General features: G+C 44.1%; 1 protein-coding gene across 4 annotated transcripts in view; it reads left to right on the forward strand.

Moving 5' to 3' along the window:
• The first annotated feature begins 1,116 nt into the window (after positions 1-1,116).
• The window catches only part of Klhl22 (kelch like family member 22), a 34,317-nt gene continuing 16,744 nt past the window's right edge, over positions 1,117-18,689 (forward strand). The window contains exons 1-3 of one of the 4 annotated variants that reach the window (XM_031363305.1): positions 1,117-1,221; positions 5,548-5,810; positions 15,747-15,912. In XM_031363305.1, coding sequence (XP_031219165.1) covers positions 5,584-5,810; positions 15,747-15,912 — 393 coding nt within the window. In that variant the 5' untranslated portion in view covers positions 1,117-1,221; positions 5,548-5,583. Of the gene's footprint in view, positions 1,234-1,286; positions 1,783-1,802; positions 2,100-5,547; positions 5,811-15,746; positions 15,913-18,689 lie in introns of those variants that run through there. The other 3 variants (XM_031363306.1, XM_031363307.1, XM_031363303.1) reach the window with 3 other exon arrangements.

Here is an 18,689-nt window from a genome sequence, read left to right on the forward strand (position 1 = left end):
ATTTGCTGATGGTATCTCTTGCTAGAATACTTTCATAATGGTCTAAAGGTCTCCAGCAACACAGCTGGAGTCATTTGGTCCAGGGAGCCCTGACAGGCAGAAGTCCACCTACATTGGGTGCCTCCTTTTCTAGAGGCTGGGTCTTTTCTTCTGGGTCCATATCTAGGCCTCCAGGTAGCAATTAGGGTTCGCCTAAAACAGCTTTTCTTATATTCATTTTCTTCTTCCTTTTTCTCTCCTCCTTTTCTTGAGGAGGCTTCCTCAGCGACATCTTTTCTCTATCTTTCATTCTCCACCATATTGAAACTACAACTTCGTTCCATTTATCTGTAAGAAGGCCCTACAGCTCCACTCTTGGATTCTATTATGGGTATGTGCCCCTCAAGAGTGTGGTTCTCTTGGAGGTGAGGCAAAGAAAAGTAGGTGTCTCCAGGACAGCTGGGGGCAGGTGAGTTTTGGGACTGGGAACCAGATTTACTCTAGAGTCTCAGAAAAGAGGAAAATCAACCCTTGTTCATAAATAAAGCCTTTGCTTGTTTTCATTCTCCACAGCAAGCAGCGGGCCAGGGGCCTTCCAAAGTCTAAGGTACAAGGAGAGAAGAAACAAGGGAGTGAATGCCTGGGCCAGGGAATAAGGAAATGAAGAAACAGGAGACAGAAGGAAGAACAGTAAATAAGGGTACGAGGGAAAGGAAGGCAGAATGAACGAGAGAAAGGGTGGGAGAGACCTAGAGAGGGAGCAAGGAAGAAGCAAGAAGGAGGGGACAAGTGAGGCAATGAGTGAAGTAATGAATGCACGATGAAGAAGGGAAGGAGGTAAGGCAGGGAGAAACGAAGACATGAATGAGGGAGGAAACGGGAAATCGAGGGAAGGAAGGAGGCAATGAGGAAGACGGTGAGTGAATGGGTGTGAAGAGACAAGCAAGTAAAGAGAATGAGAGAATGAGTGAGGGTAAGATTGAGGCAAGGAGACAGGGAAAGAAGGAGGGCCTAGATGTGAACCTCCAAAAGGCAACTCAAGGGTGGCGCTTCCGGACAGCGACCCTATGACAGAGCAGCCCCCATATGACCCTTCAGCCTCGCCCCGCCCCGCCCAGCAGCGCCCGCTAGAGTCCACTTGCGCCTGCGCGGCATCCCACGTGACGGCGAGGCTCCGCCCCCACCTCCAGCCTCCCGCCTCCCGCCTGCTGCGAGAGCGGCCTCAGCTTGCGGCAGCACCAGGTCAGCTGCGAGGCATGTACCGTGTGGGCCCGGCAGGCCTTCGTCGCCGAGCTTGCGCTGCACGCGGGGATGGGAGAGGGAGCGGGGGTGGCGGCGGGCGCGGAGATCTGGGCCAAGTACCGCGGGCGCCTGGGGCGGGCGCGGGCGACTGCCTGACGTGGCGGGGGCTTGGCCGGGAGACCCCCGGGCGTCCGGCGCGGGCCTGGCGCCGTGGCGCGGGCGCGCCGAGGCCTGCGCGTGGCTGAAGCGGACCGTGGCCCTCGCAGCCGGGTCGGTCAAGTTCCGTCGCCAGCCGTGGGTCCGAGTGTGGCCTCTGGCCTGTCCCCGTCCCTCGAAGCTATTCGAGCAGGGATTGCAACAGGCGGCGGGCGGGCCTGGCTGCCGCTCCCGGCGTGACTTCAAGCTCTTCAGCCGCGGCTGCGGTTGTTGAGAGAAGCCGGAGAGCTCGCGCTGTCAGTGCAAAAATCTCCGGGTTGTACTAGTTTAGAGCCTGTACAGGCCGAACGAACGGACCTGTCCGGGCGCAACGGGGCCACCTTCTGCCCGCGGCTGCTTCCTAGGGTAAGGCCTGATCTCCGAGATGCTCCTAGTCAGCGCTCTGGGGAACAAGTCACAGAGCACGTCAGCACCTCTGGGAGACTCCCTCCCACTCCCGTGGTAATAAGGACCCACTATCTCTTCTGCCCTTTCCAAGCTGCTGCTGTTTTTTTTTTTTTTTTCTTTTGTTGCACACCTTATGTTGTGATACGGATGCGTTGAGGACAGATACTGAGTGGGGGCCCCCACAGAAGGTTGAGGATGCCTTTCCAGTAAATGAGTCGTGGAAGATTCCTCTAAAATACGTTTCGGCGCACAACTGTTTGTAGTAGCGAACAATGGTAGGAAACTTAAGATATCTTGACTAGGGGCCCTTAAATAAAGCGTGTTTTTACGTGTGAGGGGGCATGAAGTTATAAGCAGAAGCTAATGGAAAGCGTAGAAGACTATTGTAGATCTGCAGTCATCAGAGTCTCCTTAATGTTTCGTCGTAAAAAAAAAAAAAAAAGTAAAGCCAGGTGTGGTGGCGCCTGCCTTTGATCCCAGCACTCTGGAGGCAGAGGCAAATGGGACTCTGTGAATTCGAGGCCAGTCTGATCAAAGAGTTCCAGGAGAGCGAAGGCTGTTACACAGAGAAACTATGGGAAGAACAAACAAGTGTCTCTATGTGCACCTGGGTGAAGGTTCTCTAGAGACCAGCAGAGGGCGCCTCGACCCGATGTCAGTGCTGGGAACTTCAGTTCTATGCAGGAATAGTTTTGCATGAAGTGCACTGAGCCTTCTCTCTAACCCTACCTCTTATTTATTTATGACAAGTCTACATGTTCTAGGCTGGCTTCCAACTTTGTGATCTTTTTGTATCGGCACTTCTGAGTGCTGGAGTTACAGATCTGTTACCATCCTGTCTGGCTATACCAGAGATCCTGGATGCTGTAGCATTCTTGGTTCTACTGAATTTCTTTTCTTGAGCTTAGTAAATGTGCTTTGCCTGTCCAAAGGAGTAGCCATCCTCTTTTACTGTACTTGTTTTTGTAGTGGCCGTTTAGAAAGCAGATGATATCCATCTCCTTCCAAGAGGGCAGACAGGCTGCTCAGCTGACAACTGTGAGGACCACCCCCACATGTGCATGGTGGGGGAGGGTCAGTGTCTGTTACAGCAATTAGTCATCCACAGATGGGGAAGCCTTCCAGGACGCCGAGGTAGCAGCCAGAGTCTGGCTAGCAGATACTGCCATAGAAATTAACCCTGAGATGCTTGTGAGACAAACTGTCAAGGGTAGAGAAGACAGGTTCACTACCAGAGCATGTTTTTTGAGATTGTATGAAGGTGCTAGGTAGATGTGATCATCTAGAATCATGGCCAGAATAGGACTATGAGAAACAAGCATGGTTCTGTTCAGATCAGGTGTCCTTATGGGTCTAAGAACTGGCAATGGGGCAGGCAGGAGAAAGAAGTGAGGTTTTGAGCTAAGTCACAGGGAGCCCCAAGTATGAAGCAGGGAGATAGCACTTGGTAAGTAACCATAGTGCCATCACAGGAGTATTTTTGGTTCTTTGTTCAGAGGAAACTGGGGATGATGAAACGAGAGTTAGGGAAATCCTTTGGAACAACATTCCTATGCTGTGACTCCAAACAGTGGCCATTGGAAAATATAAGGGGATGGCTATGCAAGATATAGGAGAAGAATCAAGACCAAAGTATCTTACAAAACATAAGCTTAAGAAGGAAAAGAGATCACCAAGACTAGGAGGCTTCAGATAGGAATGTAGTATGCAGCTGACTAAAACAGACTAGTTGGGAATGCATGCCCTGGGGACTGGGTGGATTGAAGGAAGGGAAGAGGTCAGTGGAGGAGGAATTATTCTAAGGCAGAGTTCCAGGCTGGAGAGATCTGAACCCAGAAATAGTTGACAAGACATACTATAACCATCTCTAGGGCCTTGTGAGAGGGCATCTGGTTCAGGTAGAAGGAAGGTGTTGGTAAGCCAATAGAGGCTCTACATCTAGGAGACAGATGGAAGAGAAGGGAGCACGTGTGATGGGAGGCAGGACAGACTTGAGAGCAGAAAGGTTCCGAAGAGGAGGTGGGGGTGAGGAGAAATGTGCTCCTTCAGTAGTAAGAAGGCTTTGGGCTAGTTTTCCCTTAACATCTAATTTTCATTTTAAAATATACATATTTGGGGACTGGTGAAATGGTTCAGTAGTTTAAGAGTGCTTACTGCTCTTGCAGAGGACTTGGGTTTTGTTCCCAGCACATTGGTTGATGGCTCACAACTGTATTCCAGAGGATCTGACACTCTCTTCTGGCCTCTGAGGGCTCCTACACACACATATTGCACATAAGTAAAATTAATCTTTAAACTCTACTTATTTGTTACTTTATATGTGCATGTGTGTACCACAGTGTATGAGGGGAGGTCAGAAGACGATTTTGTGGAGTTGAGTCTTTCCTTCCATCTATGTGGGTTCCAGGCATTGGATTCAGGTTGCCAGACTTATAGGGCAAATGTCTTTATCCACTGAGTCTGGTTTTCATTTTTTACTTTTAAAGCTATGGTAGTGAACTCTGAAGTGTAGGTAGGGTAGCATGAAGAGTAGAGGGTCCATGGCCTTCTAATAGCTGACCTGTATTAAAAGAACATATTGTTGGCTAAGGCCACATACCTCTAGTAGCTGACTATAAACAGTTGTTTATGGTTCATTCGTTGTGTGTGTGTTGGCAAAAGAATATTTGTAGTAGGTTTGTTTTCTTGGTTGAGTTTTTATGGCTCCTTTTAAAATCTTTTTTTTTTTTTTAATTTTTGAGCATAATGGTCAAACTATTAGAAGGTAGTCTTTAGTTTTTGTTTGTTTGTTCTTGGACATAGGGTCTCATATAGCTCAGGCTTGCCTCAAACTCCCACTATAGATAAGGATGGTCTTGAATTTTTTTAAAATGTGTATTAGTTGTATATGTGCATGTTTATATCTGTATGCATGTGAGTGCATGTACCCAAAGAAACTAGAGACATCAGATCCCAGAGCTGGGATTAAAGGCAGCTATGAGATTCTCCACATAAGTGATGGGAATTGAAAATAACTCTGTTCTGTTCAGAATAGAATTCTAGTCCTGTAGAAGAGCAGCACATGTTCTTAAACACTGATCCATCACTCCAGCTGCCCACCTCCACTTCCTACACACTACACACAGAGAGGGGGGGGCGGCGAGGACAGCCCTGGCTATTCTAGAACTCCCTTTGTAGACCAGGCTGGACTCTAATTCATAGAGATCCACTTGCCTCTACCTCCTGAGTGCTAGGATTTAAAGCATGCTCTACTACACCCAGCATGCCCATATTCTCTTAATTTTCCCTCTTTCTGTCCTGCCTCAAGTCTTCCAAACTCTTTCTTTGCCCAATGCTGGGGATCAAGTGTTAGACCTCACATGTGCTAGAAAAGTGCTTTACTGAATCACACCCTTGTCCTCTTTTTGATTCTCTTTTGAGACAGTCTCTAAGTTTCTTGCAGTCTCAGTCTTCCAGGTAGTTAGGATAACTTTCGTGAGTCATCATGGCAGCCTCAGAATACTTTTGTCTACTCAGTGCTGAAGGTGGCACAATAAGATGAAGAGACCAGGTTATAAGACAGAAGGCCAAGCAGGATCAGGGCTAGCAGGAAACAGGGAATAGTGGCTTTGGAGTCACAGTGAAGTCACTGAGCAGGTGCCACAGATGCAGTACTGTCAGCCTGTGTGTGTGGCATTGTACCACCTACCTACCTGCTTACTCCTTGCTCTCTCTATCTTGCAGCTGACTTCAGTAGTGAGGGCTGCTGTGCCTGTCAGGATGGCTGAGGAGCAGGACTTTGCCCAGCTGTGCAGGCTGCCCACACAGCCCTCCCATTCACACTGCGTCAACAATACCTATCGAAGCACACAGCACTCCCAGGCCCTGCTCCGTGGCCTGCTTGCTTTACGAGACAGTGGGATCCTCTTTGATGTTGTCCTGGTGGTAGAGGGGAAGCACATTGAGGCCCATCGAATTCTGCTGGCTGCATCATGTGATTACTTCAGGTAAGCTACCTATAGTTACTTTTTCTTTTTTTGTTTTTGTTTTTTCAAGAAAAAATTTCTCTATGTAGCTTTGGCTATCCTGGAACTCACTTTGGGTAGACTACACTGGCATGGAACAAAGAGTGCCTGTCTCTGTCTCCCAAGTGCTGGGATTAAAGGAGTTCACTACCATGCCCAGTTTATGCCCATGTTTTCATGTTTTTATTGGCATATATTCACTATATGTGATAATGGGTTTCATTAGGGCAATCTGATACATGTATATAATGTGTTTTGATCATATTCACCTTGATATACTCTCTTTTGTACTCCCAAAGACCCCTTTCTTTTTCCCTGCTAACTCTCCTTCTACGTTTTTGTTTGTTTTGTTTTTGGTGATCCACTAAATATATTAGGGTCTTTGACAAGAGAGTTGAGAGATTTATTTAGTGAATTGAGTACCTTTCCAGTGGCTATATTACTTAGACATATGTCTTACCCTCCCTCAGCAACCATTGAGTAACTGTCTATAAATCCTCAAGGAGGAAGGGGCCTTTTCTGTAACTGATTCTTTAGGGCTAATAACAGGTAGTCCTGGCTTTGCCATGTCGGGGTACTGGAACTGAAGGTGACTGGATCTTCTCTTGCCTAGTCTCTCCCACAGTTTGCTTTGGAGGTTCCATCAACCAGCCTAGCACGGAAGAGGTTTTAAGAGTTTATCTTTCAGTTTGTCTTTCTGTTGGGCAAGTTCTCATTTTCAAAACTGGATCATGACTGGCTTGCTTTAAAATGTTGTGTTTTATAAATGAGTATTCAACTGCAAATGCAATATTTGGTGAAATTTTTCTTATTGTGGATTTAAAACCCATGGATGTTCAAAGGATAGTGTGTAATGAATATAATAATTGCCAACATTTTGCCACCTTGCTTTCATATGCATACCTGCTTTCAAGATGTTATGACACTTTACCCCTCACCCAGTTATAATGCCGTCTAAGAAGTTTGCACAAGCCGGGTGTGGTGGCGCACGCCTTTAATCCCCAGCACTTGGGAGGCAGAGGCAGGCGGATTTCTGAGTTCGAGGCCAGCCTGGTCTACAGAGTGAGCTCCAGGACAGCCAGGGCTATACAGAGAAACCCTGTCTCAAAAAAACAAACAAACAAAAAAAAAAAAAAAAGAAGTTTGCACAAGCCACATTCACTCCTCTGATACCTCTGAAAGCTAAGGCCCAAAGCTAGAAAATTATTACTGCATAGAGATTATTCACACATCTACATGATGCTTAAAGTTACCTTTTCCCTGGCCAGCTACTATCTGTTTTATAACCCTTGTTGCTAAAAATTCCTTCCCAGAAGGAGATATGAGCAATGTCCACTCTTCCTCCTAAGGTTCCAACAACCAATCGGGGCATAATTCCACCAAATTTCACTCGGGGGAACCAATGAGTTTATTAGATTTTCTTATATAGCATAGATGAGGGACACAGGGTTGTGAGTGCTCTTTCTCCAACAGTCAGCACCTGAAAAGCCTTTACCTAGCAGAGATGACAGCTTCCTTAGAGCTGCATAGATGGAGTCCCCTTCCCCTAGTCTTCCTCCGCCTAATTAATGTACCTGGAACTATGTACAAATAGGCAGTGTTGCATACAGTGGGTGGTAGGGAGTGTTAGTTATTTAGGTGGGGATCTAGTGATCCTTCCCAGCCCTCCATGGGGATGTAAATAATCAATAAGCCCAAGTGCAGTAATCTTTTTACCAAGAAGTTCAGCTGAATACTCCAAGTGGGGATTGCTTGGAAGAAAGTCACCCACAACGTCCTCCCATCACTAGGTGTTAGCCTTTGGCCTGTCTAATAGGTTCTATAATCCTTTCAGTGTTTTTCCTGGTTTCTTGCATGACCACATGTCAGGACTTAGCACATGGGGAAGAACTGGGGGTTGGTTTGTCTGTCTCACACAGTAGAGCTGGAATTTGTCACTCCTATCATAGTTTCTAACTTGTATTACTCAACATTCTGTAGAGAGACAGAATGAACACAAAGTAGGTATATGGGAGAAGAGTAGGAAAACTGACTCATACTTGTAGAGACAGAAATCACATGACAGGCAGTCTAATAGCTGAAGATCTTGGGATTCTAATAGTGTAGCTCTGGGTAAATCTGAATGCTGACTGTGTAAGGCTCAGGGCTTGAGAACCTCAGGGAGTTTCGTGTAAGTTCAAGGGCCAGAGAGCCTGAGTTCTCATGTCCAGAGTCAGGAGATGAGATGGGGTCTTCCTGCGTAGTTCACTGAGTTTCATGCCAGTCTCTGCTGGGAAAAAATGCTGCTCTAGGTAACCTTAATCTAGATGACACCTAAAATTAGCCAGCATGGTTGAGGTAGAAGCAGGGAGATCTCTGTGAGTTCAAGGCCAGCCTAGTTTACTTAGTGAGTTCTAGGACAACAAGAATTAAATAGTGAGTCCATGTCTCAAAAAAATAAAAAAGTCAAACAAGCAAAAGCTAAAATTAACCATCACAATTGTTGTTACACAGATATTTAATAGCTATGGCATTTCCTCCTGTATGTTTTGTTGTTATATATACAAAAGCATGTGTGTGGGGGGGGAGGGCGGGGTGACTGACATTAGATATCTTCCTTGATTCTTTTGCATTGTAGTTTTGACAGTCTCTTGCTGAGCCTGGGGCTCCCTGATTCAACTAGACTGGCTAGCCACCAAGCCCCAAGAATCTGCCCCCCCAACACTGGATTACTTACTGGCTTTTTACACAATAGCCTACCTAAGGTCTTCATGCTTATGTAGCAAACATTTAGCCAACTATGAGACATGGTCTTACTGCAACCTTTCTGGTCTTTGCCATCAGCCTGGGTCTGTCATTTATGAACATTGTTTAAAATTTCTCTCAGGAACTGCCAGACTCAAGACTTTGTTTTTGTTTTTTGGAGACAGGTTTTTACTATGTAACTCTGGCTGTCCTGGAACTTGCTAGACCAGAGTAGCCTTCAGCTCACAGAGATCTGCCTGATGAGTGCTGGGTCTAAAGGTATATACTACCTACACTTGGCTTGATGATGATATTTTTAATTTTAAATACTCCAGTATGCCTCAGGTTGTTCTCACACATCTATAGTACCATTTTCAGCCTAAGAAAATTTAGCTAGGTTAGGAATGTAACTTGGTGGAGTATTTGCCTAGCATGTAGGAAGCCCTGAGTTTGATCCTTCGTATCATGTAAACTGGGCATGCTGGTACTTGAGTGGGTAGTGGAAACAAGAGAACCAGGCCATTTTCAATTATATATTAGGTTCTAGGCTAACCTGGGTTACTGGAGAGACTGTTTCCAAAAAGGGAGTGGAGAGAGAAAGTTTGAACTGTGTGATTTCATTTGCTAGAGTCTTTGTAGCCTTCAGAACATCTCAGCCTTCTCACTACACCTATTCTGGGTCCATTCAAGGACCATTTTGGGGATCCTTCTTTTTTTCCACTGAGGATCTCATATAGCCCAGGCTGGCCTTGAATTCCTTAATTGTTCCTCCATGACCTCAATTCTGGGGTTTCAGGCATGCATCATCATATCTGGCTTTATTTATTTAGTTAAGGTGTGTGTGTGTGTGTGTGTGTGTGTGTGTGTGTGTGTGTTAGGGTCATTAGGTGGTTAGCTCTAATAACTTCACACTCACTGTGTAGCTCAAGTTCTCAAACTTGTGCTGGGATTACAGATGTAAATTACCACATCTGCTGCTTTTTGTTTGGTTTATTTTTTAGACTTGGTGTCTTATTGCTGTGAAGAGACACCATGACCACAGCAACTCTTATAAAGAAAACCATTTAATTGGGGTTGGTTTACATTTTCAGAGGGTTAGTCCATTATGGCAGAGTGCAGGCAGACATGCTGGTGAAGAGCCTAGAGTTATATATACATCTTAGTCCAAAGACAGCAGAAGAAGACTGTGCCACACTGAGAATAGCTTGAGCATAGGAAACCTCAAAGCCCACCTCCACAGTGACATACTTCTCCCACAAGGCCACACCTCCTCATAGTGCCACTCCTTATGGCCAAGCATTCAAACACATGAGTCTATGGTTCCAAACATATTTAAACCATCACACTTGGGTTTCACTATATAGCTTTGGCTGGTCTGAGACTTATAGAAATCTTCTTGCTTCTCTCTGAATGCTGGGATTAAAGGTATGTGCCACCATTCTTGGCCCTGGCCTGGGATTTTAAATTTATTTTTGTTTCCTTGCTTGCTTTTGGACAAAGGGTCTTTTTATGTAGTCTTACTTTGTCTAGAATTCCCCTGGTGGACTAGGATAGCTTAAAACTGGCAGCGTTTCTCCAGCTCGTGTTCTTGGAGAGCTGGGTTTCTGGGTGTGTTTGAGCCATGCCCACACTGCTCAGGGGCAGTGCTCAGGGTGCTCCCAGTTATGCTTTTACCAGCACCTTGGAGGTCTGAGCAGAGAAGTCAACAAGGGAAGTCTGTATAGCAGCAGCTCTGGAAAGTCCAGAGTACAAGATACAAAGAGAGATTGGGAAAGCCTGGCTAAATGTGGAGTATCTAGAAATAAGTTTAACTTGTGCTTAGTCTGTAGGACTTTGGACGCTTGCCAGGTCTTTAAAGAGAACCCAAGCAGAACTGGACATAAAGAAGGTCCTTGTGTTCCTTGCAAAGAGCTAGTCCTCTCTGTATTAATCTGAATGTTTACTATATTTCCAAGAGGCTTTATTGGAAGATGTGTGGGCAAAAGGGTGTACTGTGAGATACACTGTGATACATTGTAGCGTCCATGCGAGATGATTTGGTGGTAAATTGCACAAACTGGTTATAAACTTGAAAATAAAAAAGCAAGCAATGGTCAAGAAATTGTTGACAACAACAGTAATGCAAGGAGATTAGCTCTGTCCTCTATTGGCTATAATACGAATGTGCAGGATTTGAAACTTTCTGTTGTGAAAGAGAAGGAAATATAGAAAAAGCCAGGTTTAGAAACACATGAGTATATCAGGAATTCTGTATGTGACAAAAGTGATATGGTAAATCATATCAAATTTAATATGTGAGGGATAATAGATATGACTATTGCCACTGGAAGAACAATGTTAGACCCTTGCTATATACTTTAAACAATCATTAATGCCTGGCGGTGAATAGTTTTTGTGTCACAGTGCTAAAAATCAAACTCAGCAGTCCTGGCACATGCTAGACAGGTGCTTTGTTAGAGGCTATACCAGCAGACTGCTGTAAGGTGTGTGTGTATGAGTCAGTATCTACCACCCATGTAGAAGCCCAAGGCCATTTTTTCATTGCTCTTTATCTTATTTCCATTTTTGAAATATTCTCTTACTGAACCTAAAACTCACTGACAGGCCAAACTACCTGACCAGTGAGCCCCAGGGGTTCTTCTGACTCTGTTTTGAGTCACTGGAATGACAGGAGTGTGCTTGCTACATTACCTACTACACCATCTCTTTAGCCTTCAAACCTGAGGTTTTTAACATTGAATAGCAAACTAGAGGCAAATACAGAGAAGTATTTTCTAATATAAACTCAGAAGGAAAAGTCATTCTAAGTTTGACATAAAATACAGTGATAAAAATTGAAATTGATACCTTTGATTACATTTAAGTTAGACAGCTAGACATGGTACTGTACAACTTGTAGTCCCAGCATTCACTTGGACTACATAGTTTAAGTTGGCATAAATAAACAAAACAAAACAAAATCCCCCACAAATTTCACAGCCAAGCATGGTGGTACATGCCTTTAAACCCAGCACTCAGTAGGCAGAGGCAGGCAGATCTCTGTGACTTCAAGGACAGCATGGTCTACAGAGTGAATTCCAGTATAGCCAGAGCTATATAAAGAGATTTTGACTAAAACAAAACAAAGACCCACCAACAAAACAAAACAAAAAAAACCTGCCAAATTTCTGGATGTTCAAATCTTCATTAAAGACTGGGAGAAAGTTTAACTCACCTCTGAAAGGACTCATCTCTTCTCAGAAAAGAGTTTATAGTAGAAAAGTAACATAATTCTGGGTTCAGAATGACTATTGAAATGGCTTTAACAATGTGATAAGATTTTTCTATACCTTTTATATAAACATATCTTCTCTTGGTGGTAGAGATAGAGCAAGTATTTCCTAGCTCTTAGTGTACTTGTAGATGGTGGTGGTGGGGTTGGGGTGGGGCAGGCTCCTGATTCCAGTATGAGGGTGATGTAAGAAGGTCAGGTGGATGGGACTATTCAGTTGGGAATGTATGTTAACTTTTGGGCCCAGCATCCACATTTGTGGAAATTAAACCTGTCAGATACAGTGTGATATGGGAGTGGAGCCATATCTGTTATGTGAAACAAACCTAAATGGACCTAACGACTGTTGGCAGACTTTGCAAGGAGTGAGGGATGACTCAAATGCTGCTGCATCTCTGAAAAGCCCACCCCAGCATGGGTGATTGCTCTCAAAGCTGCAATTCTGGACTCTGAACGACTTCTCAGGCTGCTCCAGTAGTACAACAGCATCCTCTCTTAAAGACCAATCTGTCAGAATCTCCTTGGGAAGCCCTTTGTTTACTGCTTCTAAAAGCTGGGGGAGGCACTGTGGAGAACCTTGCAAGAGCCTTCTCTCCCCCCTGGAAGGTGGTTTCTATTCTGCTAGATCATTCTCAACCTGTGGGTCGCAACCCCCTTGGGGTCAAACAATCCTTTTATAGGGGTCACATAAGACCACCCTGAATATCAGACACTCACATTATGATTCAAAATAGTAGCAAAATTAGAGTTATGAAGTAGCAATGAAAATAATTTTATGGTTGTGGGTCACCACAACACAAGGAACTGTGTATTAAAGGGTCACATGTAACATTAGGAAGGTTGAGAACCACTTTGCTGGACAATGATATGTAAGAATTGATTTTTCAGATGTGAAGTGATTTTTCAGATGTGAAACTTAGGGTTTCTTTGGAAAGTCAGTTCTGTCAGATGATGTTTTGCTGGGGCAAACATGTGAAAGGGTGTTTTCCTGAAGCACACACAGGTGAAAGGATAACTTGCTAAATCAAGCCCATGAAAGGACATGTGAAGAGGGATTCTTCGATAACTATACACATGTATTGATTCACCTTATATTGTGTAGCTGAGCTCCTTTGCAGTGACTTCATAGAGAGAAACATACCAAAAAACTTCTGGTGGTGTTCTGGTGGCTTCCTCAGACTCTGGCTGATTGACAGAGTGATGTCAGCTGATTCAGACTCACGTGGAGTTTTGCTAAGACAGACTCATGTGGTGAGGCCAGACCCATGAAGGACGTGTGATATTTGGAGGGTATATAAATAGGACTCAACAGACAGTGACAGAGGCTGTCTTGCATAGCTAGCTTTGCAACTCTTTTTTGCTAATCTTGCTTCGTTGAGAGAGGCACAGAAGAGAACTTCTCCTGGTGTCCCAGTTGGTCCTGGTTGCTCCTGCTGACTCCTGCTGATTTGGCAGCCTAGCTGTTTCTGCTAGGTCATGCTACTGCTGCTGATTCATGTTTGCTATACTGACACTACTGAGCTGGACTGCTGGTATATTCATGAAGTATTTGTGAGTGGATTGAGCTGCTGCTGCTAAATCCCGTGAACTGAACTGATTTCCTGACAAAGCAGACTAGATTTGCTCCAAAGAACAATTTCTAAACAGGTCCCCTTCCCCCTCATTCTAATAATCTTTCTTTTCCACTACTTCTGGTAGGTGATAGGCTAGAAAGGAGGTTAAAGCAGATGTGTCTGAAATAAAAGCAAAGTAAAATACAGAGTTCTCCTGCCCCTGGGGTGACCTTGGGGGTTTGGAAGTATAAACCAACCTTAGGCTAGAAGACAAGTGCTAGAGAGATCTCACCACAACTTTTTATATATTTTAATTAATTAATTAATTAATTAATTAATTAATCTTGGGGGACTAGGTCTCACTGAGTTATTTGACCAGCCTAGAAGTGGAATGTAGACTAGGCTGCCTTCCAAGTATTGGGATGGAAGGCATGCACTGCCATACTTGGCTCAGATCTTTTTAAAAAAAAAAAAAAAAAAAGATTTTTGGAGGGGAAACTGTGAAAGGAGAAATTTACATGTAAATAAAGAAAATGTCTAATAAAAAAAAGAAAAAGAACAAAATAAAAAAATTCATAGACTTTATTATCACATGATTAAAATAGCACAAGGGCCACAAAACAATATTAATAAATATTTCAGACTGCCCACCCAGCAGAAGACACCTTTTTTTTGTTGCAATTTTTTCATTTGAGACATGGTTTCTTTGTCTGGATATCATGAAACTTGGACGAGGCTGGCTTCAAATTCAGAGATCCCCCTGCCTCTGCCTTCCAAGTGTTGAGACTAAAGGTGTGCCCTGACTCTTCCACCACTACTAGTGTGCAAAAGATACCTTTAAAAAATATATCATTGCCATCTCAACTTCTCAGTTTTAGGATTTGTTTTGTTTGTTTTTCCAAGACAGGGTTTCTTTTTGTAGCCCCAGCTATCTCGGAACTCAAATCTGTAGATTAGGCTGGTCTCCAATTCAGAGAACCATATGCCTCTTCTGCCAAGCACTGGGATTAAAAGTGTGCACCACCACACCCAGGCAATCTCAAACTTCTGTCTTTGACTGTTTCTAGTTGGAAATACATTGTAGCAGAGTGATATTATCAGGTCTCAAAGCTTTAAGTCTGCAGCTTTAAGTCTGTTTGTTACATTGTTAAAATATAAGTGAAAGGTCAAAGTAGTTCTCAAAGTTGCTGGTTGAGATATTTAGCCTTCCATCCTAGGGCTGGAGGTATAGCTCAGTAGTAGGAAAGTTGTGAAAACTCCTGTCCTACTCTAGCAACACAAAATAATATAATAATGGTGATAGTAATTGTAACTGTCACAGCTCTGAATGGAAAAGTATCCTGGTAGTCCTGAACCAAGGAATACCACAAAGTCACACTGCACAACAAACCTCACACAAGAGACTTATTGGAAGAGACACAAAATGGTAGCTGCCTCTGCTAAGGGGAGAAGCAACAGGGAACTGAGCATAAGATAGTTTTATATAGGGTTTCGCGTGTGTGGGCGGGCGTGAGAAGTTTTCTAGGGTGAGGATTGGGGCAATTTTTAGCTAAGCCTAGGGATTGGTGGAACTTTCTGCTCAGGGATTGTTGGTTTTTAGTAGACTTTTAAACCTGTAAGTAGGCTCAGAACTTACATCATATAGTAATAAAAACATGTTTGGTCCTGGTCATTGCCTCTTACCTTGTAATGCCTGATCAGCGTCTCTACTTGAGTATCATAATGTGATGACACGGCAGGACTCCCAACTGTTTTGTTTAAACCAGTTCCTACTGAAGTTTTCTTTACCTACCTAACTGCTTTGCCCAGCAAAGGGCCTTATATCCTCCTAGAATCAGTCTGTCAGCAGGCCCTTAGCTGGTTAAACTCAAGGTTTCAAATAATCTGGTCTTAAGTGTACATAATTCATTTATTGTTTGTTTGTTTTTAATGTATGAGTGCTCTCTCTGCATGTACACCTTCATGCCAGAAGAGGGCACTAGATTACACTATAGATGTTTGTGAGCCACCATGCAGTTGTTGGGAATTGAACTTTATTGCTGTCTGAACTGAGAACAGTACCAGTAGGTGATGCAACAGGCAAAGTAGGTACTGGCCTGCTCCCAGAAAGTGAGTATAGGGTTCCTGGGACCATGGAAAGGGAGCCAAATGATTTCCAGGAGCGGTGCCCAGCTTGGTCAGGCTCCTTGCATAGACTTACTCCCGTTTTCACACTGTTTATTCAGAGCACAGAGCAATCAATATTCCCACATGCAGACTGTTATCTGGCCAGTCCCACCACTGACTCTTGGTTCCTTCTGAATGCTTTTTATGGCTCACATTCAAGTCCTGACTAATTAACTCTCAATGCCTTGTCTCCTTGCCTTACAGAGGAATGTTTGCTGGGGGACTGAAGGAGATGGAGCAGGAAGAGGTCTTGATCCACGGTGTGTCTTACAATGCTATGTGCCAAATCCTGCATTTCATATACACTTCTGAACTAGAGCTCAGCCTGAGCAATGTGCAAGAGACCCTGGTTGCTGCCTGCCAACTTCAGGTGAGAGTTGCCTTGTTGATCAAGAAGACTCAGACATATGGTGGGGGGGGGGGTGCTTCCCCAGATACCTGGGATGACTGCTGGTATGAGGTAGGTCAAGAGGGCAGGAATACCAAGTAATAAGGAACATTATGGAACAGAGAAGGCACCTTGCTGTTGAGCCTTGGGAACTGAAGCAGAGTGCCCCCAAATTCCCTGCCTTGCCCTCCTCTTCTGCCCTTGACTCTTTTCTACTTAAAAAAATGATTTGTTTATTTTATGTGTATGAACATTTTGCCTGCATGTATGTATGTGTGCCATTTGAGAAGAAGGCATCAGATCTAGTGGAACTGGAGATTTGGATGATTGTGAGCCACCCTGTGGGTGCTGGGATTTAAACTAAGACTTCTACAGGAGTAACATGTACTTTTAACTGTCTCATCATCCCCCGCCTCCTGTTCTAAGATTCATTTATTTTATTTTATATGTAGGGGTGTTTTGCCTATATGCCTGTCCATGTGCCACATGTGTATAGTGCCTGTGGAGGCAAGAAGAAAATGTTGGGTCCCCTGAAACTGGAGTTATAGATGGTTATGATCTGCTATGTAGTTGTTGGGAATCAAACCCAGAGTCTTCTGTAGCAGCCAGTGCTCTTAATCACTGAGCCATCTCTCTAGCCCTATCTTTTCTTCCAGTTTTTGAGACAAGCTCATGATCACCTAGTCTGGCTTAGAGTATATGTAGTTTAGGGTGCCTAATCTCATGGCAGTCCTGCTTCAGCCTCCAGAGTGCTGGGATTACAGGCATGAACCAACATTCCTAGCTTGTCCTTTCCTTCCTTGCTGCTTCTTTTCTCTGGCCTGGTTTTCCTGTATGGAAAAAAAAAAAGTCACAAGCTATCCAACTGGAGGTTCGTGTTTGTGATGTCTATGTTCTGTGATGTCTAGTGACTTTGAAAATCCCATGCCCTACAGTACACACAAACTTTTCCTCTCCATCAGCTGTGTTTATCCACTCTTTTCTCTTTTATTTTATTTTTATAAACATTCTTACTGTATTACACACAGGCCTTAAATTCACAATGTAGCCTCAGCCAGCTGAGTACCTGGTACCATACACATGTACCATTGTGCATGGTCCCTTTTCTCTCTTCTTTATTTTTATTTTTTGTATGTTTTATGCTTTGCTTGTATGTATGTATGTATGTATGTATGTATGTATGTGAACATGCATGTCTGGTTTTGGCAGAGACAAAAGAATATGATTCTAGAACTGGGGTTACAAATGTTAGCTTCCATGTAGGTGGTGAAAACCAAGCCCAAGTCCTCTGTAAGAGTAGTAACTAATCTTTTTAAAACCAAAAAAAGGTTTTTTAGGTTTATTTTATTGTATGAGTGTTTTGCCTGTACTGTGTGTGTGTGTCATACCTAAAGATATCAGGAAAAGACATCAGATAGATCCCCTAGAGTTGGAGTTAGGGATGGTTGTGAACCCATGTGGGTCCTGGGACCTGAACCTAGGTTCTCTTGCAGGCAAACACTCATACAAATGAAATCTTTTAAATATATAAAATATATACTTAGAGGTTTCTTTCATTTTGTTTCCTTAAATAGAAAGTTCAAAACTGACTTTTAGAGAAAGCAGCTGTAAGGAGTACAAAAGACAAGGAGGTAGAAGAACCCTGGTGGTTCCCTCCAACTAAAAAGCCAGGAGATCTATGGGAGCAACAGGGCAGGGGAAGTGGCCCCAGGAAGCTGCCTAGTGCATAGGCTCAGCTACTCTAGAGCTAATGAAGAAACCCCAATTCTCCCCACCTGAGTTCAGCAAAGAGGTTAGAGAGAGGGCCCCAACAGCTTCTTCAAGGGGAGGAGGACACACTGCTCAGTCCCACAGAAGGCCTGTGAGTGGAAAGGTGAGGCTAGGTCCCATTGTGTAAGCTAATACCAAATCAGCATGGTGAGGGAGGATGGCCACCTACCATCAATTGCAATGAGAGGCTGATCAGGAAGGAGGGGAAGGTGAGAGAGGGCATTTCTGCAACAGTCTGAACATGTGTGATATTGCTGCGTATCAAGTTTTACTTGATAGAACTTGATGGAATCTGCAAATCAAGTTTAGCCGTTGCAGCTGATGATTTGCCCCGATTTGCTACATCCTGCCATAAACCTTCACAGTGCCCCTAGAGACGTGGATCTGAATCCTAGCAAAATCAGCCTTGTCAGCTTGCTCTAGGAAAGCGTGTTCCATTCGGAGTCTGTCTGGTTGGGGATCCTGTACTAGATGACCCTCAGCTGTGCCTTGTTTGGGATGCTTCACTGCAAGAGATCTTGGTACAAGGGAATGGGTTATTTCTATTTAAAAATAAAAGACTTTGCCGGGTGGTGGTGGCACATGCCTTTAATCCCAGCACTTGGGAGGCAGAAGTAGGCTGATTTCTGAGTTCAAGGCCAGCCTGGTCTACAGAGTGAGTTCCAGGACAGCCAGGGCTACACAGAGAAACCCTGTCTCGAAAAACAAAAATAAAATAAAATAAAATAAAATAAATAAATAAAAGACTTTAGCTGTACCTAGTGTGCTATGCAGGAAGCTCTCCTTTTGTCTTTGTTTTGTCCTGCTTTGCCTGTCAGGTCTGAGGTGTCTTTGGATAGCCTTTAGGGCTCTGTTGCCTGATTCTTAGCTTCCTTCCTCCCCAGTGGCCTGCCTTCCCTCCTTCCAGTGCTGTGCAGCTAGGGACAGGAAATGCTGCCACCTGGGAATCATGTACCCACTAGAGTAGAGTGGATTTCTCAGCTGGGGCT

The sequence above is a fragment of the Mastomys coucha genome, unplaced genomic scaffold (assembly GCF_008632895.1).
Source record: "Mastomys coucha isolate ucsf_1 unplaced genomic scaffold, UCSF_Mcou_1 pScaffold12, whole genome shotgun sequence".
NCBI lineage: Eukaryota > Metazoa > Chordata > Mammalia > Rodentia > Muridae > Mastomys > Mastomys coucha.